Genomic DNA, 25,789 nt, shown 5'->3' on the forward strand with positions numbered 1-25,789 from the left:
GACTGGTGCGAAACACCGATGCCAAGCACATGAGATGCAAAGAATGGAATGGGCAGTGACACTGGGAAAAGCCCAGAAACTTGTGAAACTAGTGCTGGTGCTGGAGTACGTGCTGCAGGTGAGGACGGCTCATTGTGATGAGCCAACAATGGACTGTGACATTGCTGTGGGATGGGCAGTGATGCCCCCAAGAGAAGGTCGAATAAAGGTGACGCCCAGCAGCTTGGCCAAGCTGTGGTTTGAGACATCTCCAGGCAACGGATTGTGACTCCATAGTCCACAGATGCTTTAATGTGGGCGTAGCAGCTCAGCCCAGCAGTTCTTGCCTGACCTCCAACCGAGCGTGTGTGCGAGGACTGGAGTGTGGACAGGGCGAACTTTGGTGCTGGTACGTGCTCTGGGTGCTGCTAGCGCAGCTCTCAGAAGCCGTTTCAGAGCCACTTTTTCTTTACCCCGACCCTGCTGGGAGCAGGCGGACAGGACATCCCAGAGAGGCGCGTGCAGCAGCATAGGTAGGCGGCACAGGGACTGGCATCGAGGGGGGTGAATTCTGAGAGATCCTTGCCAGGCCGATATGTGACTAATGTCTCTTGTCCTCTTCCAGTGTGACACCTGCTGCTGTAGCGTCAGTGCTGGGGAGTGTGTTACCACCTTCTGCTCCCCCGAGCCCACCGTAACTGGTGGAAGCATGGAGGCAGCATTAGACACCCGCTGCCCCGTGTGCCTGGAGAACTGGGACAGTGCGGCGTACACCATGCCGTGCTGCCACCAGTTTTGCTTCCCCTGCATACAGCGGTGGACAAGCACCAGGCCTCAGTGTCCGCTTTGCAAACAGGACGTGCAATCCATCATCCACTCTGTGCAAGCAGACAACGACTATGAGGAGCTGGTGCTCAGACCAGCTGCAGTGGCAGCCACTGCCAGACGGAGTCCCGCAGGACGCCGCGCAGCCCGGCCATGGCCTGCAGTGCCCACGCGTCCTGTGGGTGGCCTGTCCCCCGCCACCTGGGCTTCCATCTTCCAGGAGCACCCGGTCCTGCTGCGACCCCTGCACTCCTGGCTGCGATGGAAGCTGCGCCGCATCCTGGGCACCGAGGGGCCACATGCAAATACAGTGGCATACAGTGTCATCTGGGCTGTGCTCCTTGTCGGCTTGGCAGAAGAGATCCTGGTAGAAATGCTGGAACCCGACCTGCAGGGCCACGCAGTGATCTTTGTAAGGTACTTCATCGCCTTCGCTGTGCAGAGGTGCGCCAGGGAGGCTCATCACTTGCTGGGCCTCAACATCGCTCCAGCTGCTGGGGCACAGGCCGTTGCATCAGAGCCCAGAGCTGCCCCAGGAGAGGAGGCTCCTGTCCCTAGCCCAGCATCCTCCAGCAGCCCTGCCAGCTCCGGCTCCAACGGGGACGAAATGCTGGGCAGGACAGGAGAACAGCTCAGTGGGCGTCCCAGCCGCCCACATTCCAATCCTGTGAATGTCACCATGGAACAGGCAGTGCCCCGTGAGGAGCCAGAAGAGGTTGCAGGGCCCTCTGGCACCAGCCCACCTGAGGGGACCCGGCGAGCCCCAAAGAGGAAGGCCAGCAACTCCCAGCCTTCGGCATCACCAAAGAAGAGGCCACCTCGCCGGCAGGATTAGAGCAGTGATGAAGCTGAAGAGACTGGGGCCGGGCAGCAGCTGGGACGTACACCGGCCCCAATGGACCCTTGCCATCAGTGTCCAATTCCACCATTGAAATAAAGTAGAACAAAAGTCTGCAAAAAAAAACAAAAAAAAAGTGTTAGTATTGCTAATAGCAAAGCACGGCGGTTGTTGCTTCCCCATCCTTGACAGTTTCTTCCCTTTTTCCTACTGCCATGCCACTGGTGCATTCCAGGCAGGAACCCCACGGGCTTGAGAGAGGGAAAGTGCAAATTTCTGCACCTGGGGAGAGGCACCCCCAGAGCACGCTACAGCTGGGTTAGCCAACTGCAGCAGAGCTAGGAGTCCGGCTGGACACCAAGCTGAACCAGCAAGGAGCCCAGGTTGCCTTGGTGAATGGTGTCCTGGGCTGCATGAGGCCGGATGCTGCCAGCAGGTGAAGGGTGGTTATCATGCCCCTCTGCTCAGCTCTGAGGAGACCACAGCTGGAGCTTTGGGCCCAGAACTGGGCTCCCCATCACAAGGGAGACCAGGTGTTGTTCATTTTGCATGTTCGTAGCCCTGGGAGTACAAACTGTCCCTATCCCGCCTTGATGGGCTTGATGGGCTTGGTGGAATGTGGTGTAATTGGAGGGCTGGAGGGCTCGGTAGGGGAGCAGGGCTTGTCCCCAGCCTTGGGGAGGAGCCCATCCTCCACCCACATGTGACATGCCCTCCATCATGTGCATCACAGGCTGCACACAGCCTCCGCATTATTGTATGGGGTGTTTTTAAATCAAAATGCAACACTTCCCCTGTGACATGGGTCATCCATTCTTGACTGCTGGGAGTTTCAGGACCATGCTGTGGTCGGGGCATTCCCAGACCCTGGGCAGGGTGAGGATTTGTGGGTCAGTTTCTGGGAGTCGTGCAAGGCTGGAGATGTTTCCTCAGCCCCTCCAGGTACCAAAATCCCCGAGTTCCATGGTACTGTGACTCTCATGCCCAATCACCTTGTACCATGCCCTGTTCCAGCTTTGCATGGATTCTGCTCCACCCCTGCTGAGTGCTAGGAACCACTTCTGAGGGCTGAGTTCACCAGGGACCGGTGCAGAGTCCTCCCCTCCTCCTCCACTGAGAAGGTACAGTGCCAGCACCAAGACAGCTTGGTAGCACTCAGCTGGGTAGCCACTTCCTGGAAATGGAACTGGGCTTCTGGTGGACATAGAGATGGCAGCAGTGTGCTTAAGGCCATCTCCAGGTTGCCAGCTCAGGGTGGGTTTTGTACAGTCTCCACTGTAGCAAAGGCCGTGCCTGGCCTGGCAAGCCTCTGCTTTGCAGCACGTCTTTGGCTCTAGAAGACAGATTCTGAATTTCTGCCTCCCTTGCTCTCCCTTAAGACATTGCAGATCATAGAATAATGGAATCACAGAATGGCCTGGGTTGAAAAGGCCCTCGTATACTTGGTTAAATAATCACGCTAGGTGAAGTTTTGTGAAGGATTCTTTGCTCGCTGCCCCTCAGCACGCAAATAAGTTTTTGTGTTGTGAAGAACTTGCAGCTCCCATCATTTTTGTGGGTTTGTGGGTTTTGTGCTTGCTCTAACCTGAAGCATCACACATATCCTCCAGATGACCCCATTTATTTCTGCGTTAAATGTATTAATTACAAAACGAAGTGACATGCTCTTCTTTCTCTTTCTGCATGATCTTGATCATACGTTAATTGGTTTTGTTTATTTTTCCTTACAAATTGGAGAACACCTTAACAATGGAGCTTTATGTTCACTGTTCAATATGAAAGATGGGTATTTTGTTATTTTCTTCTTCTGATTGATGGCTTGTTTGAACTTTCTTGTCCTCCTTTTGAAATTTTTGTCCTGTATGTTTTAAACAGCTGACTTAATAATATCCTGCTGGTTTTTCAGGAGGATCATTGATATAGTAAATGTTTTATACTTTTATTTTGAACATACTCTGCTTTTGTGAGGTGAGATACCAGGTACCAAAGAACCTTATTATCTAATCCCAGCATTGGGCATGCAAATAAGGCCACCACTATGAGTACAGGAAAAGTCAGTACAGAATGATGTGTAGTTTTCACATATCCCATGAATTAAAATGCCATGTTTTGCTCCATGTGTCTTCTAGGTGTGGATGTGTGGAGGTGGCATGTTCGATGTTCCATGTTCTAGAGTTGGGCATATCTACAGGAAGTATGTCCCTTATAAAGTTCCTTCTGGCACCAGCCTAGCACGTGTGAGTAATTGGGTTTTGCTGTTTTTCATTTTCATTTATAATCGCTTTCTTCATTTCCTGTGAACTGGTTTCCACACCTAACAGTAAGCCATTAAAATGTGAAACGTATGTTGCTTTATTTTTCTGAAATGAGATGTGCAATTGCTGCAGTTATGCTGCCTTGCAGAGATAAAATTGCAAAGAGCAAAATGAAAGCTTAAAATTGTAGGGCTGGACATTTCAGCGCAGAAGTGTGTTTCATAGCAATTCAAAAGAACCTAAGAATAACCTGAGGCTTTTGCTTCTTGAATAGCACAGTGTTGTCAGGCATAGCAGGACCAATTTGAAAGCACGTTTTCTTATCTGTCAGCAGAACAGGCAGAATCTTGCATAAGGAATATTTTCTGAGGGAAAAGAACTGAGCAACAATGATTTGAGCGACTGTCTAATTATTGTGTAAAACCTGGTTATGGGATGCTGCCAGCTTGGAGCCATGTGAGTAAGAAATTAGGAGACCTCTAGATATTTTTCAGACTACCATCCATATCCATGGAGAACTTTTTGCTCAAGAGAAAATGTTCTGTAACTTTCTGGAGATGTTCACAGGATGTCAAAAGATGGGAGACAAAGGCCACAGATGTAGCTTCCAGGAAGATACTAGTATTTATTCATGCTTAAATTTAATCTTTTCTATTTTAGAGGATTTTTTTTTAAATGGCATTAATATTAAAGTCTGTATATTGCCATAGGATAATATTTTATGAATCCTTTTTTTCTTAATAATGAAAATGTGGTAAAAATAAAAGAATATATTTCTTTTAAAGGGGAGATATTCTTAGTTTCAGCAGTATGGAACAAGTCTGGCTGTGATAACTCTGGAGACAGGAATGAGGCCTTCTGTACTCCCTGCCTGACAGCTGCCTAGAGAGAGAAAAAATTGCCTGAAAAGAATGCCCATGTAAATAGCAAGGCACAGTAATGGGATTAGTGGTTGTGGCAGTGTTGGTGACAAGGGGATTGATTAAGTTGAGAGGTTCAGATCTTCCCCTAAGCTAAGCACGTGTATTCTCAAAGTGTCCTTATTCAGATTTCTACACTGGTTGATATAAACTGCTTTGTTATTGTATCCCCTGGTGAAATCACACTTAACTTGATATTAGAAGTCCAAGTTTCATTCTTTCTTTTCCCCTGCTACAGAACAAAGTATCTCATAAGAGAATATGCTGTCTTGTGCATTACCTGTAGCAGTCAAATTCAGTCATTTCTGTTTGTACTTACTAGCATCTCATACAGTTCAACGTTACCTTTCTTGGTGGCACTGTGCGTACTTGCAGCCAACGGGTAGCCACAGCCTGCAGTCTCCCTTTTTTTCTGTTCATATGCATGTGTGTGTATGTATACGCATGTAATGTATTTATATTTTTATACCATATATTTATTTTCACATTCTAATGAAACATCCGTGAAATACTGACACCCAAAAATACCAGATATAAAATTAAATACCTGCACATGCTCTGCCCTGTCTTGTGAGAAGAGATGTAGTAGCATGTTGATGAGATGGACCTTATCCATCCCATTCAAGAAATAGTTGCATCTGTGTTAGAATCTGAAATATGATGATGCTGAGGTAAATTTCTGGCATATGTTAAAATTTGAAAGAAAATTTGAATTTCCAGGTTTTTAATTTTTTTCTGGTACAGTATTCTAAATCAAAATATGACTGTTAAGATACATTGTATCAAGGTTGCCAACAGTACATGATCTTCTGTACGTTTTAGTGTTTGGGGCTATCTTAATAACTAGCCAAGGAAGAAAGGACCCTGAACCATAACGTTGTGTTTAAGCCCAAAAATGTTCTCCTTCTGTCATCCAATCCAGAAAATCAAAAGCAAGTACATACTCATCCTTCATATGTCAATCCCTTTGAAACAGGCCATTTGTGGTTTTGAATAAACTGCTCCAAACAGAGCTGTTAGCCAAAATAATGCTATGGCATATTGCCTAGATTTTTCATCAATCATTACCTTATTCTCCAAATATCATGATGTTCTCCAAAGAATGTAGTTTGCCTGTAAAAATATTTTATCTGAAACTTCCCTCCAGTTCAATAATATAATGGATAGTATAGCAAAGAATACCTAGAAGTATTATCTCTGCAACATTTTCAGTACTTAGTTGCTTCCATAAAACATTTCGCTAAATCCTTTTCCATCTTCTGGTGTGTAAAGAAGGATGCTGGAGGTGCAGTTCACAAGGGAATAAGCCATAGGAAGCCCAGCTGAGATTGTGTAAATGATTGCAGTAGCCCCTTCACTTGTCAAGAGAGAGCTTTCTGTTGTGCAGATACTGCTTTAAAGAAGCATGGATGTCCTCATCCTGTCCCTCAACACCAGCACAAGTGACAAAGGGACAAGTTAGAAAGATGGAGCTTCTAGACATGCCATGGATCTATTTTCAAGCTGTTTCAGCCTATGTTTGCCCATTTTACCTTCTCTTCTCGTAGAATTTCACCTGTTTACATCTTTTAGTAGCAAGTTTCAACATGCAATTTCAGCTAGCTATGTAATATCTGACCAGCTTAGGTATATTTTTAAAAAGCTATGATCTGCCATGAGGATAACTTGATTTATAAAATGAAAGACTTGTCAAAAACCGTGTTCTGCCTTCCCCATCAGTAAATAACCATTAGTGTACCACACACAATAGCAGGTGTCATTACATCAATTTTCTATATCCTTATTATTGTATTTCTTTCCTTCTTTTCTGTCATTCTAGACCTGACAGGCCTACACATACCTTATGCGTTGAAAAAAATCCACCTATGTCTGCAAAACATTTGCTGTACAGAAGTAAAGCAAACTGTAAACATGCGTAGTAGATTTATAAAACAGGTCGTTACAGAATCACAGAATGGCCCGGATTGGAAGGGACCTCAAAGATCATGAATCTTCAACCCCCCACCACCACAGGCTCGGCCACCAACCAACACATTTAATACTAGACCAACACTAGTCACAAACAAATGCAAAAGCTTTTTTAACAAAGCTTTTTCTGGAGATGTCTCAGGATGTCACTGCTTGCCAGGGGCCCAATTTACAGGTAATTGCACATAAAATGAGATTAATGAGCATGCAGATGACAGAAGTGATTCCTCATTGTAGTGTGGAAGTACCATGTAATTATTCATTCATTCATTTGTTCAGTCACCCTCTGTACAACATTGCAGCGACTAGTAGTTGCTTTTATTTGTTTGTTTTACATAAAGTATAGCAAACTAGGCCTCAAATCTTAGAACCCCACACAAGTCATTGTCCTGTTAAGAACTTCTGAATTCTTTGACTGGGCTGCTTTAGTTGCTTTATGACATTCTTCCCTGTTCCTATTTTTTTTTAAGAGTTACCTATGAAGTTAGACCTTAAAATTCAATTAGTGATTTCTTTTAGATGTATCCCAGAAAATTATTTATTTTATTTTGCTTCTTGTTGGGGCGGGGGGATTTTTCTATTCATGATTCTGTCAGAGCTATCAGAAAATTGTTAATAAGCAGTCACTTTCAATAGGATATACAGAGATGAACTCAGAATTTCAAAATATATCCAGAGAATTTTTTTTCATTTACAGGTATCTTACACAGCATTTTAGCCTTAACTCAGAACATTAGAGCATTAGGCCTTGCTGAAGGGAAGGGCAATCCCACTGAAGTTCACGTTTGGATGCTAACCCAACAGCATGGTGAATCCTAATCTTAAACTGAATTCCTCCCTGCACTCCAGGACATGGGATCCCAGAGCACAGTGATTCTCTGACCCAACAGACACAAGCCCGATGACATTTGCCTCATTACACAGTGTTGCTGAATTGGGACTTGCAAGAGTTTGTTTCAGGAATTCAGCTGCTAAAGATGGGTTCAGATTCCCACCTGAACCATTCTCTCAGCCTTTTTCAGTGGCTTTGAAAAGATAATTTCTTTAAATAAAGAAATGTAGCTAAACCATCTGGTGCTGTGACAACATTTGCATTTTTTGGCAGAGCTTCTTTTAATATTATGATCACTTATTTTAATATTTTTTTTTTCCAGCTGCAGATAGTGTTTGGGCATTTTCTTAAAGCAGCCCTTCAACATTTTCTTTTGTTTCCAGACAAAGTAAAGGACAGAGGAGAAACAGTTAGGTAAAGAGAGCTCATAGGGCTGTTTTCTTGTGACTGTAGTACAAACCAATAGATGTGGCATGCTGCTTAGGGGCAGTGCTGGTACTTTCACAGTGACCTCCTTAGTGCTTAGCACACTTTCTAGTGTTTGTTCAACAGCCTGGCACTGGAAGCCACGTCGTGTAGCTGAAGAAATGTGTCTGGAAACAAACTACTGAACTCTCTTCTAGGATTATCAGCAAAGGTGGACTGTAGGCTACCAAGTATGAGTCTGCAAAGTGGGCATCACAGTAGCAAGCAGATGTTACACCATTGTTTTGCTTCCTGTAGAGGAGCAGGCATCAGTAAATAAAGTTTGTATTTATACCTTTCTGAAACATTTATCTCTAGAGTGGCTGAGAGGATGATGTGCTCTACTTTCTCTACTCTCTCTCTCCCCACAGCTGCCTTACAAACAGGCTGAAGAGACATGCAGGCAGAGCTTGAGGCAGGGAGCGTCCTGGCAATGCACCATGTGTGCATACAGAGCTTGCTGCCCACTGAACCCCACAGTCCAGCCTCAAGTGAGCAGAGATGTGTCCTTTAGTGACAGCTGGCTTTTTCCAGCCACCTCTTCCCTTTTTTCAAAGTGTAGATTTAACTTTGGGTTGTTTTTTTTTTTCCTCGCCCTCTTGTCGGGGGGGGGGGGGGGGGATAGAGATACAAACATTGCTAAAAAGAATGAAATTCTGGCTGTTTTCACGTGACATCTCTACAATTTCAGTTTTAGGTATTCACAGTATACAGGCTGAAAACAGTCTCTTGCTTCTCTGCCAGCTGTGCTGTGCTAACTCCCACGAGAGTTATTTATATACACCACCAGCTTTGTCACCTAGTTAGTGCGCTGTCTTCCATCAAGAAGCTTTTATTTTACACCTGCAGGCATCTCTTTATTTGCTTGCTTTTTTACACGAATGCAAACCATTACTGGAATGAAAGCTAATTAAGTTTTAAACATGATTATATACAAAGGACCAAAACAAGATGTCGGAGAGAAAGAAAGAGAAAGAAAAGGCTGCCAAACAGTAGCACTGCCTAATGCCAAAGAAAAAAAAAAGGGAGTTAGGCAAGAAAAGGAATGGAAGAAAGCCCCCATTTGACCATAATCGATGTGGGCAGATATTGAGATCTGCACATCACAAAGTCGTACTTGGTGTCCAGGAACTACTTTATTATGCTTCCACTGTATAAATGTACAGAAAAGAGTAATGATTGTCACTGAAGGAGGAGCATTTGCGTGACATTCAGGTTTAGGGTACTGTTTTTCTCCTTGTGAGAGCTGTGAGGATTTGTATTCTGCTGCTTCTGTCATATTAATCCATACTTGTTGAATAGGTTCCTCCAGTCATGCTTTTTCTCCTTTTTCGCAGTGATTTATTGTTACTTTATATTACCCATTTGCCAGAAGAGCATAAAGTATAGTTCTCTTGGCTGGCTGGATCCCAGTGTGCTTTTTAAATACTTCTTATGTAAAACAAACTGTACATTATGTTATTTCTAGCCAAATGAAATGCAGCTGCTACCAAACATAAAAAAAGATATCTGTCCTGAAGCAACAACAACACTGTACTTCACAAAATAAACAATAAAGAGCATTTAAAATGGGAAGATGAAGTGGGTAGAAATAACATGTATGAATGTTATTAGGAAGAAATAGATTAATATGTTGGTTGTGGCAGAGATTGTCGCATTATTTTTAGCAAATAAACAGTTGTATCCCTCTTACATTTCATAGTTGAAGTTTCTAGGCATGCTACAGTGACTCATGTTTGACTGATGTAATTGAAAGTGATTTTTGATGTCCTTGCTGATGAGGGAAAAGACTGCTGTGACACATGAAACAACACCAGATGTGTGTGTGTCTGCTGGTGACATACAGCTTCCTGGAAAATGGCCGGGTTAAATGTAGGACAACAGGAATTCATTGCAGGATGCACCTGTTCCCATGGTAGTTGAATATTGACAAAAGCAAAGTCTGTGGATTTGGATTAGGGTTGGTTTCATTCCAAGAATGAGATAGTCACAGAATCAGAAGGAAACAGTTATGTAGGTGAAGTGAAACAAATAAGAGAACTGTAGCACTATTTTAGTGCCACTGGATAACAAAAACATACTTAGGAACATCTGGAGAAACTGAGAACAGAAATTGCATTTTAATGATAGCTTAACTGCTGCATCAAGAACATGAATTGGAAAAGATGTAACTGTTGGGATGGAGTTTTGCAGGTTTGCAGTGTGCAGTAGTATGTCTCTGGGTAACACTTTTGTTATGAAGTATGGAATTACCTCTCTCTTCTCAGGGACCACTCTAGTTTAACCTTGCTCGGAAAAAATATTTATGAATCTGTCCTTTGCTATGTGTCTCCCCCAGTCCAGTTTTCCAACCTGCTAACCAGTGCCCACCTTCTCACTGAATTTTGGTAATAACATGTCTCTTGAAAAAGGTGGACAATCTTGCATCCTTAAAAAGAAGGGGCTGTCATTTGATCAAAGAGATGCATGTTTCCCACTTACTGTGGAATGTGAACAGGACAAAACAGTACATTAAATATTTCTTTCTCTTTTCTCCAGTCAAGTAGTTTCAACTCTTTATTGAAGTCTGGATCTCAGTGACATTGTAACTTACCGTCTTGTTGTAGAACACTGCTGAAAGAAAATCTAACACAAAGTTCCAGTTTTGATTGTGTGATTTATATAAAAAATCAAGGAAAACTTGTTCAAATATAAGCCCAATAATAAAGGATTTATCAAAGAACAATGCTGTAGCAGCGCCTCAAAATGTAACCACTTCAAAAATGCATGCATGGACAACTGATGGCAGCTGATGAATGAGTCTTTCTGAGGCTGATATGACCCTTGCATGCATCACTCAGCTTCTAGATGGTACTGTCACAACCTTACATGTAGAAGTATGCATCTTCTCAAATATCTTTGGGCTTTACTTTTTATCATGGAGAAACTTTCCACTGACTATGATGAAAGAGAACAAGTCATCACTGATCTGTCGTGGATAGGTCTTGAGAAACTCCTCAAGTGTCTATCTACAATTCCAGTGACTTCCTTATATTGTGTATCTAATTCATGTAACTATTTAGTATTGAACTGCTCCACATTTAATTACTCCTGTTATTTTTTTTTATTATTTTTTTCCTCTTCAATTAAAACTCCAGCTTAACTAGGCTGATCATCTGTAGCCTTGCAATGAGTAGAAGTTTGCCAAGCAACAGCAGTTTTTCAGCTGTAGAAACATATTTCATTTATCCGCTCAGAATGCATTTATGTGAGGTGTTCAGATTGAGGTAAAAGAATCCAAGCACATATGATCTACCACATCATGAGAGATCCCCAAACTGATTATTCTTACTGATAAAAATAATTGAAAAGGCATTTTAGAATCTGGCATTTAAAAGACTTCTTTTCTGTAGAAGATTATGCAAATATTATCAAAGTTAGAAATTGAGAGATTCAAGCCAACTTTTGTTTATTTTAATTTCTTTGTAGATTAACCTTACTATGAGACTGGAGTGCTGTAAACATCTACAAAATGCCACCTGATCTCGTAGGCTTTTAAGTCTCATACATTACGAAGTTCTCCTAGTGTCAAATGGCTTGGCACCTGCTTTAATTCATATTCTGTCAAGATCTGTTCCCTCTCATTTATGGAGTTTAATAAGGGCACATGCTCCAGAATGTATCTAGCCTCATTTCAAGGCTCAGGCAAGGAGGACATGACACAGTCCTCCTTCCTCCACAATGTCTGTCACAGATAGTGGGAAAATCAGTTCTCGAAGAGACTTATAAAGGACTTGAAATCACTTCCTTGCAAGTATGTCACTTGACAAGTAAGCCTTAAAGTAAGATGACTTCTCTCATATTTCAGTTGTGAGCCTCTTCCTTTCTGTTGGTAAGGTCAGTAGGAAACTAGAATCTCATTGAAATGTGTGTGGAGAAGTTATGTTCCTAGGAGGTTTTTCTCATAGGGCAACTTCTCACAATATTAGACAGCCACAGAACTGCAATATTCAACTCAGCAGAGCTCATTCATCTCCAAGGACACGATAAGTTATTATAGTGTAAGTAGAAATGTGAATGATGTTTGCCTTTGGTTGTGTAAGGCTACTCTGGGCTAGCTTACAGAATTTGATCTACCTGACTTCATTCAATCTAAATATGGGGGTTAACTGTTATTTGATGATTCTGTTACTGGTCTGTACGTGTTTATGTTAAAGTGAAATGTTGTGATTACTGAGCTTCCGTAGTGAAAATAAAGATCAGAATCTCTTGTTAACTGAAGACTGCAAACCTCTTTAAAGTGTTTGGATACAGAATGCTTTCTTCTTGTAACAACCAACTTCAGAAAGAGCTTTCCACTACTTCAGGGGGAGGGCTGCTTACAGTCATGTTCCTAAATAGTCCAGAGGTTTAGAGCTAGCAAATAAGGAGTTTATATTTTTAAAAGGATACTTATTGAAATTCAAAGGGCTGCCTCATACAGGTTCAGCTAATGATGGTAATATATAAACATGCTAAGAACATATAGTTTCCTTATAGAATCTGCCAAGGTGTGGAAAATTTTTAGCATAGAAGAGAAGCATAGATTTTGGAAGAACTAAAGAACACAGTTTTAAATAGATTTAGATCCTGTCAGTCTCACTTCAGTGCTTGGTAAAATTATGGAGAAGATTACTCTGGGAGTTACTGAAAAGCACAATACAATCATTAATCAGGCAACATGTGTTGCCTGTTTATGAACTTTTTTTCCTTTTATGACAAGATTACCCACCAAATTGACCAAAGGAAGCAGTTGATACAATATTTTTGAATTTCAGCAAAGCTTTTGGCACTCTTTCTCACAATATCCTTCTGCATAAAATGTCCAACATGCAGCTAGACAAATGAAGATTGCAGTGGGTGAACAATTGGCTAATGGGTCAGGCTCAAAGGATTGTTTATAGTAGATGGAGGTACATCAGGCTGGTTGCTAGTCATTGGTGTGGAATGGTGTAGAGTTCCATTTTAGGGCCAGTTTTCTTCAACATTTTAATCAGTGAGCTGGCTGCAAGACTCAAAGGTGTATGTGAAAGCACACAAAGTGCGGTTGTGAATAACACTGTAGGGGAACTGCTGGATCATGGCCTGAACCTCTGATTGACCACCTGGATTGAGCACTGAGTCAGCTGTGAGAGCACAGGTGAAGGCAATTCACTTGTGTGATCAGAAGTGGTGGAGCCTGGCTCCACCTCTACTAGACCCCCGTTTATGGACTGACTGCCACTAAGGACAGGTCTCTCTTTCTGGATGTTGCTCCTTGTGGAGTTGATTGTAAGCCTACAAAACTGGTGAGCGCTTTCCATTTATTTTTTATTGTCTTTCTAACAGGATAATCTTACAAAACCTAACTTTTCTGTATGCTTATTGGTCATCCAATGCTTTATAATATTTATGATAAAGTATGCATACTGGTCTTACAAACACTGAAATAGAGGCAGCTATTTGTTGACTCCCTCAAAGGCAGAGAGGTCTTATAGAGAGATCTTGGTGTATTAGAGCAAACGCTGAATTCTGCATCTGGGATGGAGCAGCCCTTTATATATGTACAGACTAGGTGACAGAAGGCGGGAGATCAGCCCCCACAGAAAGGGATCTAGGGGTTCTGGTTAAAGACAAGTTGAATTTGAGTCAACACTGTGCCTTGGAGGCCAAAGGAGCCCAAGGGTGCACCAGACCCAGCACTGCTAGCCAGATGAGAGAAAGGATTGTCCCACTCTGCTTTGTACAGGTGTAGCCTCACTTTTGGCACTTTGTGCAGGTTTTGGCACTGGTGTGTGAGAAGAGCATGAAACTTAGCATCCAAAAGATAGCTACAAAGATAGTGAAGGGTATGGAGGGCAAGGCATATGCAGAGCGGCTGAGATCCCTTGGTTTTTTCAGCCTAGAGAAAAGGAGATGGAGGGGAGGTCTCATGGCAGCCTGTGGCTTCTTTACAAGGGGTGCAGAAGAGTAGTACTGAGCTCTGCTCTCTGGTGGCAGCACCAGGGCTTGAGTGAATGGCATGGAGCTGTGTCAGGGAAATGTTGGGCTGAGGATTATGGAAAGATTCTGCACCATGGAGCAGTGGGCATGGCATTGAGCTGCCAGAGTTTAAGGGGCGTTTGGATATCACTTTCAATTTTGGATTTGAAGCTTAGGTAGTAGGAACCCCTGTTGGTTCCTTCTAACTCAGGATATTCTATGATATATGGGTAAAGTAGCTTCCCTGATACTTGGGGAGTGGTGTGCAGAACTCTATTTTCCTCAAGTTTGATAAGTTCCCACCGTCACAGGAAAGAAAGGAAGGGAGAAAGAGGAAGGAAGGGTTTGTTGGAAAACAAAGAGATTTTAATGGGTGAATGGGAATTTTGAGCTAATAAGCAAGTATAATAATACGCAGCATGTCTGTTGACTCCTTTCTCATTCAGTTACAATCATCTAGGGAAGAATGCAGTTCTTTTAGATTAGCCAAATAACAGGAGAAAATTCCAGCAGTCTTCTATTAAAGCCGTGGGATACGTCTGAAGTTACTTTAAATTTTTTTTTCCTAAGAAATGTTTCTACTGTATGCTTTTTAATATGGAAATGACACTATGAGATAGAGAGATTACCAAAAAAGTAGTAAGATATTTTCTAGAATAGTCTTGAACTTTATTTGCATTATAATAAATGAAGCGTGCAGCATATACAAGTGGAAAACGTGCTAGAAGGATCACACTTGTTTTCCGGATTTTAGTTTTTGAGTTTAATATACTTAAGTATATTTTGGTCTTATCTACAAAGTCTCACATAGTACTTCTACTTGGAAGATTAATATGTTATGTGGTTTCTGCCAAAAGCATGGGATTGTTATTTATGTGGTGTTAAGTTTATTCTGACTTTCTTCGTCCAACCCAGTTCACATGTTCTTGAATTCAAATATCTTGTAAAGAAATGTAGGTTTTTATTCAATTACAATAAAAGGCAATCTTATGTGAGGTATGAGTCATTTCTGTGTAGGGATAGAAGTGATGTGATTTCTTAAACTTCTTTAATTGTGCTGGCTTTACCCCTGCAGGTTTTAATGTATTTTCTTCACAGAGACAAAACACCTAGGAACTTATCTTGCAATTTCAGCTAAAAGTTCATTCTGTATCTCGCTGTCTTTATATTCAGATCAGTCTTATTAATTCAAAGGCTTCTAGTTTGTGCAGGTTAATAAAATTCAAGAAAGGATCTTTCAAACTAATCTCAAGAGCAAATCAGAGTAAGAATCAGGCTAACTTATATGCAAAGGATGTTCTGAGAGGAAGCTTTACCTTATGTTGCTGATAATCAGATGCATATTGTCCTCCAGCTTATTACAGAGCAAATCTCAGCATTTTGCAGTTAGTGTTCTATAAAAAGAATATTACAAAATTTTATTATCTTGTTTTTACAAACAAAGCAATAAGAATACTTCAGCATGTCAGTGTCATCCTGCAAGATGTTGCTTTATTAGTGAGATAAGAGGTTATTGGGCTGCTGTGGAAATACAGAATAGACTAAATCTGTATTCCGCTTCAACATCTGCATATAAATTCATGTAGAAAAATAACATACAGAAATAGAGAAAATTCTCACCCTTATCCCACAGCTATTTAGACTCCATGATGCTAAACAAAATAAAACTTACTTCTTTCAGTCTTACCTGCCTGGGAGTTCTTGCAAGTCTTTTCTGTTTTATAATTTCAACAAGCTAATTTAATTACTTTGGCCAAATTCTTACACAAGAAAATTGGTAGTTTTCTTTCCTGTAAAGTGTCAACAAAAATAAACTTTGTGGGACATAAGCCAGAACTGGGATTCGTTTAAAAATGGCTCTTGATTATGTCTACAGGATGAGTGCAGAAAGCCCAGGATGCCTGTCCCTTAAGTTGCTTTGCCTCAACTCCTCTCCAGGATTATGGGCTATGCTTTTGCAGATCTACTGGTATAGTAGTACAGGAAAGCTTCTGGTCCAAAGCTCCAAACCAAAAAGGAGGTGGAGCACAATAAGGTTGTGACTGCTTGTCCTCAGGCATAAGCATGTAATTCATACCCAAAATGTGGGCATGAATTGAGATGTAATTTTGGGAAAGGGAACAGGGCAACTAGACCTCCACTCTAAGGGAATTTTCTAAAATCTCCCTAAAGAGAATTGAGGAGGCAACAGGGCATGCAGCTTGGTGAAGAGAAGTTAACCAAGACTGGGGAAATGTGAAAACAAGGCAAAGAAGCCATATGATGGCTAAGGTTTAGATGCCTTTGAGATGTGAAGTGAGATACAGAAGAAATAGTTTGAACTATTAATTCATTAGTACGTTGCAAGCTAACAGGAAAAGGCACAAATGCACATCTGAGCAGCTGAAAGAAAATCTGTTTAACATCCAGCATTAATCAAAGCCTGTGTGAAGATGCATAAAGAACAGGGAGTAAAATATATTCATCAGAGAAAAGACTTTATTTTACCAAGTCAGCAGGAAAACAGGATATTTAATATTATGTAGTGGCTACTCTGCACTTTAATGAAGGTAGCATATCTTTACTGGTATTCTTCTATATTTAAGAATGAAAAACTAGACTTGTTAAGCTTACAAGATATATAGGCTATTAATTTTTGTTTGTTTAATTATCCCCATCAGGGATATAATTTCAGTCAATGCATGAAAAAAATCAGTATTTGTGTTTTTTCTGCTGCACAGAACCTGAAGCGTGTGGCAGAGACATGGATGGATGAGTTTGCAGAGTACATCTACCAGCGACGGCCCGAGTACAGACATCTCTCGACTGGTGACATCTCTGCCCAGAAGGAACTTCGCAAGCACCTGAAATGTAAAGATTTCAAGTGGTTCATGGCTGCAGTGGCTTGGGATGTCCCCAAATATTACCCACCTGTGGAGCCTCCACCTGCTGCCTGGGGGGAGGTGAGGAATACAAATTAGAAGAAATTTAAATAAGCCTGACATTGTACATCACAGGAAATTAAAAGTATGAAATTATATTTAGCACCTTAGATAACTAGTGTTATTAAGGAGTTCATCCTGAAATTAGCTATTAAAACAAGGAACTGTCATGTCTTAGGGCTGTTGCTGTCCATTTTATAACTCATTACAATTTAGTGTGTACAGGCCATAAGATACATGCCCATTGAGAACAAGAACATGGAAAAGAATATATAGCACTTATTATTGCATATCACAACTTGATTTTAGAGTCTCATTAGCAAAAAGGAGGTCTGAAGTCAATACTGTATTTTTGCAAATCTGCTCATATGCCTCCTCCTAGGCTTACAGTTCACCAGGATCACTGTGCAGGTGCAGTTATGTTAGGTCTGTTTTGATCATATATGTGAATATGAAAAGTGGAGCCTTGCTGCATTTCTCTTAAAAAGACAAATTTTGCTGAACTTGTGGTCTGCATTTTGTAGATTCCACAAGCAGACAAATGGAATGCATCTTTTGGGGCAAAGGGAAGGGAAAGGAGAGGAAAGGGAAGCTAGCATCTGAGCATCCATTGAGCAGTGAGCAAACAAATAGCCTCATGGAACTCTCCAACCATACTCTAAGGTCTGCCTACAGACTTCTCTGAAGAGCAGAGACATGGCAAACCCTCTTTTGGCAGTTTGTTTTGTGTAGGTAAAATGAAAACACAAAGAGTGCAGGGGCAGGAAATGACTTCCATAGCTGTACTGGAAGTCTCAGTGGCCTTTTACTCCTAGAAGCTGCTGCTGATTCATTGCATCTTGAAGGTGATGCATATGCAGCTTTTTCCTCTTGATCTGTTAAGATTTATAAGAAGGACTTTCCTCCTGTATTTTGCTGCTGTTTAAACAGTGTAAGAATATCTGTGCTGAGTTCTTTCTCATTTTACTGGAGATGCTCAGTATAAGCCAGGCTTGATCAGAGTTGTCATTACTTCTATGTCCACTTTCATGGTCTTCCACATGCATACATGTGCATTCTTCAAGGACTGTGATCATGAGATCTATAACTTCTATAGACAGCCAAACAGTTCTTCTCTCAGTGACAGGATTTAAGTAGAAGAAATTGGGATTCAGATATTAATTCTGCTCACATCATTATTGATGCATTCCTTGCATAAAAGCATGAGTTCATGATAGTAAATTGTACATCATAGCAGTGGTAACTAATCTGTACCTTCAAAGTACTTACTGAGTTCTTAGTAAGGAAACGAAGACTGAAGGCTTTGTTTCCTCTCAAATATAGTTTCTCTCTGACGTAAAAGAGAAGTTCCAGTCCTACCACTCTATTTTTCCCTGGGACTATCACATTCCTGTGAAGCTTTAATTAATCTGTTGACTCTTGGTAAGAACTTAAACTTGGAGGTCAATGGCTGCCATAACTAGAAACAGTCAGAAACACAGACGTGTGTTACTGTTTTGTAAGAATCAAGCAGTTCTAGAAACCTTGCTGACTAAACACACTAGAAGTCTATGCCAAGGCTGACTGCCATTTAGTATTCTCTCTGCTTGTGCTTGGGAAGACTTTATATCAGTCTGAAGAAGAATAAACAAGACGTCTCAGGCATTCCTGTGCTCTAGTATTTTGATGCACAGATAGTAGAAGCTATGTGGTGTAAAGTCAGACATCTGGTAAACAACCTATGTGTAACTCCTCTCTTTCTGCAAACTCTCTTACTTAAAATCCGATACCTAAATCTCTCAAAACCTATTCACAACAGAGAAGAAGTAAATCTGAGAAAAAGAACTAGTTGTCTCCACTACCCTCAACACAACCTTATCTCTTGTTCTTGTTTGTGCCTTTTGTCCTTTGTAGTTGGCAGGGTGTATCTTTCATTTTATATTTTGCTCTGCCTTCTAACATCTGAAATATGTGCAGCATGGCAGTGCAATGATGAATCCAGACAGGTTAAGGTTAGTGATCATCAATTCTTTGGATAAGATTACTGTACTGTTTTCTCTCCCACCATGGGGAAAAACAAGGCAAATTTTAAATTAGATTTTGTTTCTTAAAAATATGTTGGAAAGTGTGCTACCAGCTGAAAAACAGTAATAACCATTCCATTCTCTTTCAAAGGTGCAATAATTTATTTGTAATGTGTATTGGAAATCCTGCTGAAGGAAGTTAAGAACAATAGCTGCATTAGGTGAGATTTGTACATTAAATGTTTTCTTAGGAAGTACTCCTAAATCTACAAGCCACTGCAAGTGTGTTGCACAGCTTCCAACAGTATCTTTGGAAACATATTTTACAGTAAATCAATCGTATACTGTCAGCCATTGTAATTTGTTTTAGACTTTACTAATCCTATTGTCAGGGTGATATGAAAAGATTGTTTTGTTTTACTGAGTCGAAAGGGAAATATTTAAGCTTGGTTTCATTTGTTGTTGCATAAACTTCTTATTTGATGATTTAATACAAAGCAAGTCAGTCACTGCAGCAGTTCAGTCACTGCAGCAGTTCTGAGCTATAGGACCTGAAAATACTCACTTTTTCAGTCCAGACCTCATGGATTTTATAGAATTGTTTTACAGCCATGGCTTGAAAATGTCATGCATGAAGTTAAATCAAATAGTATATTTGAAAAGGGTTTAAAATGTAAGAATGCACTAATCTCTGATTATTTTTGGTTTTAAAGTCTCACTTTCATAGTCTTAATGAGTCAGTACCAGTCCACCAAGTGTCACATGGGCATTGTACCAGCTATTCCCCCATCGCACACAGAACAAGTGCCACACAGCTGTGTTTCTCACAGTTCTTCTGTCAAGATCACTGTCATGCAGCACAGCTGAGTCCTACTTCTTCAGAGAGGTCTTTAGCAGTGCGTGACTTCTTTCAACTTCAGCTTTTCCTTTTTATGGCTCACACAAATGATAAATCCATTTAAAATTGCCATGTATCTGTTGGCAGGAAAGGTGGCTCATTTCTTCTCATTTGATCTGTAAACATTGATGGCCCTAGGGTTATCTGAGAATGTAAGCATGTACTAAAATCATCTTTAAGTGCTGCTCAGACAAATAAAGCAACTTAAATGGATGTTGTTAATGTCTTCCAAGAGCTGCAGATACTTTCTGATTTTCAGCATTGAGTCAGATACAAGAAAAGTGTTTATATGGGCTGATAACATCAAGGTTCCTCTCATGTTGTTGCATTGTACTGGGCACTGTGAGGATGGCCGCAGTTTCATCTCCTCCTTCATTATTTTAAGACAACTTTAGATTGCTCTGCTTCACCATTTTTGGTTTTGGTGCGTCTAGTTAGGGCACATTGAACACACAGCTGACCCTCATGCTACCAGGAGTGACTCAACCCCTGCCTTCCTCAAGGCTGAGGTGACGCAGGCTTACAGTGGGGCTGCAAGGCAGGCAGAGCGTCACCTGTACTCTCAAGGGCAAACCTTGCAGGAACTATTACATTCTTCAGTGTAAGAAGTCAGACCATCTTAATCTGCCTCTCTCATGGAGATGAAATCACGTAACTCCTGACTTTCTGCAAAACTCTAATGTCAATTTAGTGTAGGTCAAATGTTATGGTTTAATCTGGCTGGTGATTCAGCATGCATGCAGTCATTTGACATGCAGTCACTTGCTTGCTCTCCCCCCCCACTCCCAGTGAAATGGAGGAGAGAATCAAGAGGAAAAAAAAATATAGAACTCATGGGCTGAGATAAAACAATTTATTAAGATATAGAAAAGGATAACAGTTAGGACAATGTATATTTATATATGAATGTATATAGCAAGTTATGCATGAAGTGCAAGATGCAAGTCTATAGGAGTCAAAGCAAGAATGAGTTACCTGGGAGGTCTACAAAGAAGCTGGATAAAATCTAACCAGACATAAAGGAGAATGAGAAGAAATTATACAGATATAGCAGCAATAAAAAGAAGGCCAGGGAAGATGTGGGCTCTCTCCAGAAGGAGACTGGAGGCCTGGTCACAATGGATATGGAGAAAGCTGAGGTGCTCAATGATTTCTTTGCCTTGGCCTTCACTGGCAAGGGCTCTAGCCACACCACCCAAGCTACCGAATGCTAAGGTAAGAACTGGGAGAAGGAGGATGTGTCTGCTGTAAGTGAAGATCAGGTTCAAGACCGTCTAAAGAACCTGAAGCTGCACAAGTCCATGGGACCCAACAAGGTTCTTCCACGTGTTCTGAGGAAACTGGTGAATGAAGTTGCCAAGCTGCTATCCACCATATTTGTAAGGTCATGGCAATCTAGTGAAGTTCTCACTGACTGGAAAAGCGGAAGCATAATCCCCATTTTTCAAGAAGGGAAAAGAAGATGATCCAGGGACAGTGAGACAGGTCAGTCTCACTGCTGTGCCTGGCAAGATCGCACAGCAGATCTTCCTGAAGGCGTTACTAAAGCACATGAAAAATCAAATTGGGGTGATTAGTGGTTACCAACATAACTTCACCGGGGGCAAATTATGCCTAACAAACTTGGTGACCTTTTATGATGGAGTTACAGCATCAGTAGATAAAGGAAGAGCAACTGACATCACCTACCTAGACTTTTTTTTTTTTTTTTAAGTCATCCCACGTGATATCCTGATCACCAAATTGGAGAAAAATTGATTTGATGGATGGACCACTCACTGAATAAGGGATTGGCTGGATTGTCACACTCAGAGTTGCAGTCAATGGCTCTTTGTTCAAGTAGAGACTGGTGATGAGTGGCATTCCTTGGGGATAAGTGCCGAGACCAGTTCTGTCCTACGTCTTTGTAGGCAACATGGACAGTGTGATTGAGTGCAACCTCACAAGTTTGCAGATAAGACCAAGCTGAGTAGTGCACTTGTCTCGCAAGAGGGAAGATATGCTATCCAGAGGGACCTGGACAGGCTTGAGAGGTGGGCCCAGCCCATCCCAAGCACAAACACAGGCTGTGCAGAGAATGTCTTGAGAGCAACTCTGAGGAAAAGGATTTGAGGGCATCAGTTAATGAAAATCTCAGCATAAGCAATATGATTTTGCAGTCAGAAAGCCAACTGTATCTTGGGTTGCATCAAGAAAAGCGTAATGGTTGAGGAAGGTGATTCTGCCTTTCAAGTCTGCTCTTGTGAGACCCCAGCTAGAGTCCAGTTCTCAAGCCCCCAACACAAGAGAGACGTGGAGCTTTTGGAGCAGGTCCAGAGAAGAGCCATGAGGATGATGAGAGGGTTGGAGCACCTCCCCTACAAGGAGGGTGCAAGGCTGAGAGTTGGAGCTCTTCAGCCTGGAGAAGAGAAGGCTTCAGGGGGACCTTACAGCAGCTTTCCAGTACCTGGAGGGGGCCTACAGGAAAGCTGGGAAGAGACTTTTTATAAGGTCATGTAGCAATGAATGAAGAGAAATGGATTTAAACTGGAAGAGAATAGATTTACACTAAGTATAGGAAGGAAATTCTTTACTGTGGGGGCAGTGATGCACTGTAACAGGATGCCCAGAGAGATACTGGTTGCCCCCTCCCTGGAAGCACTCAAGGCCAGGCTGGATGGGGCTTTGAGCAACCTGGTCTAGAGGGAACTGTTCCTGCATACGTCAGAGGAGTTGGAACTAGATGATCTTAAGGGTCCCTTACAACCCAAACCATTCTATGATTTTATGAATTGCTCACTACTCCCCAGTCAATGCCCTGCTCCTGTCTCAAGCAGTGGAAGAGAGTGAGATGAACTCCCACCCCCTTCAAAACTCTCTTTCTGCTTGATGTCATATAGCATGGGATATCCCCTTGGCCAGTTTAAATCATCTGTCCTGATTCTGTCCCTTTGTATGGGAATTACTAAGTCACAGTCTGAGCCAATCATTGAGCAGCTAGTGAAGGGACAGAACCAGCCCTGGAAGCACAGGTGAAAGCATTTCACCAGGTTCCACCCCTCTCTAGGTTTCATTTAAGGGCTGGCTGTCACAAAGGAAGGGTCTCTATCTGGATATCTCTCATTTTGGAGTATTCAACAAGCCCTGTTCTTTGGGATGGGTAAGCAAATCTTTCTTTAACTATCACCCTTTTTTGGGTTATTTAGAACTGGTTGTTTGCTGTTGCTTTTCCTGATACTCCTCCCAGCCCTTCATTAATACAGGTTGAGAAACTGGAACAGCCTTTTTTTCTGAACAACACTGCTTAGCAATAAGTATAAACATGGTGTGCTATCAACATTTTTTTTCTCCTAGAACAAAAGCATAGTGTCATACCAGGCACTCTGAAAAAAACAATTCTGTCTCAGTCACGTTATCTAGGAGACAGTATATTCTGCTGTGTGTAAATATAGAGAAGTTTCTCTGTGCGTCTCTGAAAAACACCAATACTTTAAGAAAGCAAGCAAACCCTGAGTTTAAAATGAAATACTTTAACAGGAACTAATAATCAAGTGTGGATGGCCATACTGACAACATCTGCCAAAAATATTTTTGTATGTAAGTCCTTTGTTCTTTTCCCTAAAAGTTAATGTAGAAATATTCATCAACAACTTTAAATATCTTCTTCAAACATAAAGCCTAGGTTCAAAGAGCTTTTGTCCTATAGTGCCCCAGCTCCTGTTTAATGTATTCTCCTTTCTACTTTTATAGTGTAGTTGAGCTTTTTCCAGGCTTTTACTACTCTTCATGAACATCTTTTTTTTTTTTAATGTTGAGAAAAGAAGCTGTAGTTTTAATGTCTAACTCTCTTTCATAAACCCCAAGGACTGTATCTACACTTAAGCAGCCCTTTCTCCTAATGGCTTGTTACCTCATTTAAAAAGCAGAAATTGGATGTTACAACAGCAGAAATGTCTCTCACTTGGTAAGTCTTTATTTCCCAAACATAGGTGCAGCACTGAAAGACTCTCTATACCTTTGGCCTTACCCCTTCCCTGTAGAATAGAGAGACTACGAGCCCTTTAGAATCTGCTTGAACACATGAATTGCTCTCCATAAGAAGATAGGGCTACAATCTTTTCTTAGTAGCATCATCCCAGTGTCTGTGTTCGGATAATATTTTAAGAACTACATGAGAGATGAAATGTCTCCACAATTGCCCAGCTACAAATGTTGGAAATGGGAGTCTATTAGGAGTGCTAGCTATGTTTCTAGTTGTAACATAAACATTTGACATCCGTTGTGCGGTGTGACTGGAGACAAAGCAGTTCAAATGCGTACTGATGTAAACGTGAAAATACAGCATCTCTTTGCTGCAATCCTGCTCTCCTTCCTTGTTCTGTGAAGGGATCTTAGGGGATTTGTAGGTAACGTAGTGCTGGTGTTCAGCAGAACATTCCCCATGGTTCTGGCAGCAGTTTGATGGCACAATTCAGTTTCTAGTTTCTGCCAACGCCGCACAGGAATGCCAGAGAACAAAAGCACAGACTTTACTGAAATGCCTGTAATACAAAAAGAAAATGAGAAACAAGCCACTGCCCCTCTGCAGCTGAAAAGGTGGATAAAACAAAACAAAAAGATGAATTAACATGTGGGCTGCAACAAACCAGAACAAAAACTAACTTGAGAAAACCTTTCAGGAGCAGAGGGAAGAACAGAGGAAATAAAAAAGCAGTGGATTCCAGTAGTGAATATCCTAAATGTAGCTTTGGCTCAAAGCCTTCCAGAAATGCTTAGAATACATTTACCACAACATCAAAATGAATGAGAGCAGGATGGAGAAATGTCATCTAGGCAAAATTATGTCAGCCTTTTAATCCAATGAGCACTCATTAGATGTGGAGTGTATTTTCTTTCATTTTAGAGATCTGAGTCCAAATAATCCTTGGAGAAATTTTTTCACGTAAGAAAAAATAGATTAAAAAAAATAGGTCTTTTCTACCCATTGTTCTTATCTCCATCTTCTGATGGATGATATGAAAATGAAGGGAGAGTTACTGAGGACTTATTACCTTTCATCCTTTTTTCAGTTAACGTGACTCTACTGTGGGGCTCAGTGCTGGGTTTCTGCATCTGTCTGTATGTACTGGCAGGTTAGCAGCAATTTTATTGCACTGAAATAAGAAAGAATGCCCTAGAACTATGCTTGTCAGTGTTTTGAAAGAACATGCCTGTGAGCACTGGTGAAGGCTCAGAATTCTTAAGCTCAAACTGCTGCTCACATTGCTTGCTCAATCTGCTCCTTTCTAGGCTAAGCAAATGCAGTTCCTAAAGCTTTTCCTGGAGGTAATGTGGTGGTGGTTGTTTTTTCCCTCCAGTTCCTGTTGTTTTCCCATCTGTCTAAATCTTTCTCTGAACATGATGAATAGACTAAATTCCAGTTCTCCAAAATAATAATAAAAAAGAGCAAAGCAGTTCTCCTATGTGTACTACAAGCACAAGGCTTACCCCTGTTGTACTCTGTTCTTTTCTGTGATGAGATGTCTTCCATCCTGTTTTGGTTTTGTTTATCTTTTCTGTGAGGTAAGCCATATTTAAGAGTAGCAATATTTATGTTTGTCTAATACAATATGGCAATGATGACTGGTTTAAAAAAAAAATATTTCCATTGAAAATTGCAAATCTCTCCTCAGCTCTGTTCAGCATCTAGCTTTTCTTTTTTTTAAATAAGGATCTAAGTAGTTGCAGGAATGTCAAAAATGTGCACCTCCCTTCTGTCTATTGCACATCCAGAATCTGTATACAGCTTCATGAATCATAGAATCGTTAAGATTGGAGAAGACCTCCAAGATAATCTAGTCCAGCCATCCACCTACCACCAGTATTTCCCACTAAACCATGTTCCTTAGTATCACATCTAAACTTTCTTTTAATACCTCCAGGGTCGA

General features: G+C 41.3%; 1 protein-coding gene across 2 annotated transcripts in view; it reads left to right on the forward strand.

The window, feature by feature from the left end:
- GALNTL6 (polypeptide N-acetylgalactosaminyltransferase like 6) overlaps positions 1–25,789 on the forward strand; it is a 420,375-nt gene that overhangs the window by 381,556 nt on the left and 13,030 nt on the right. For both annotated transcript variants that reach the window (XM_042871381.1, XM_042871380.1), the window contains exons 8-9: positions 3,772–3,879; positions 16,782–17,003. In XM_042871381.1, coding sequence (XP_042727315.1) covers positions 3,772–3,879; positions 16,782–17,003 — 330 coding nt within the window. The remainder of the gene's footprint in view (positions 1–3,771; positions 3,880–16,781; positions 17,004–25,789) is intronic.

This window comes from Lagopus leucura, unplaced genomic scaffold (genome assembly GCF_019238085.1).
Source record: "Lagopus leucura isolate 7727_CA_CO unplaced genomic scaffold, USGS_WTPT01 Super-Scaffold_100004, whole genome shotgun sequence".
Classification (NCBI taxonomy): Eukaryota; Metazoa; Chordata; class Aves; order Galliformes; family Phasianidae; genus Lagopus; species Lagopus leucura.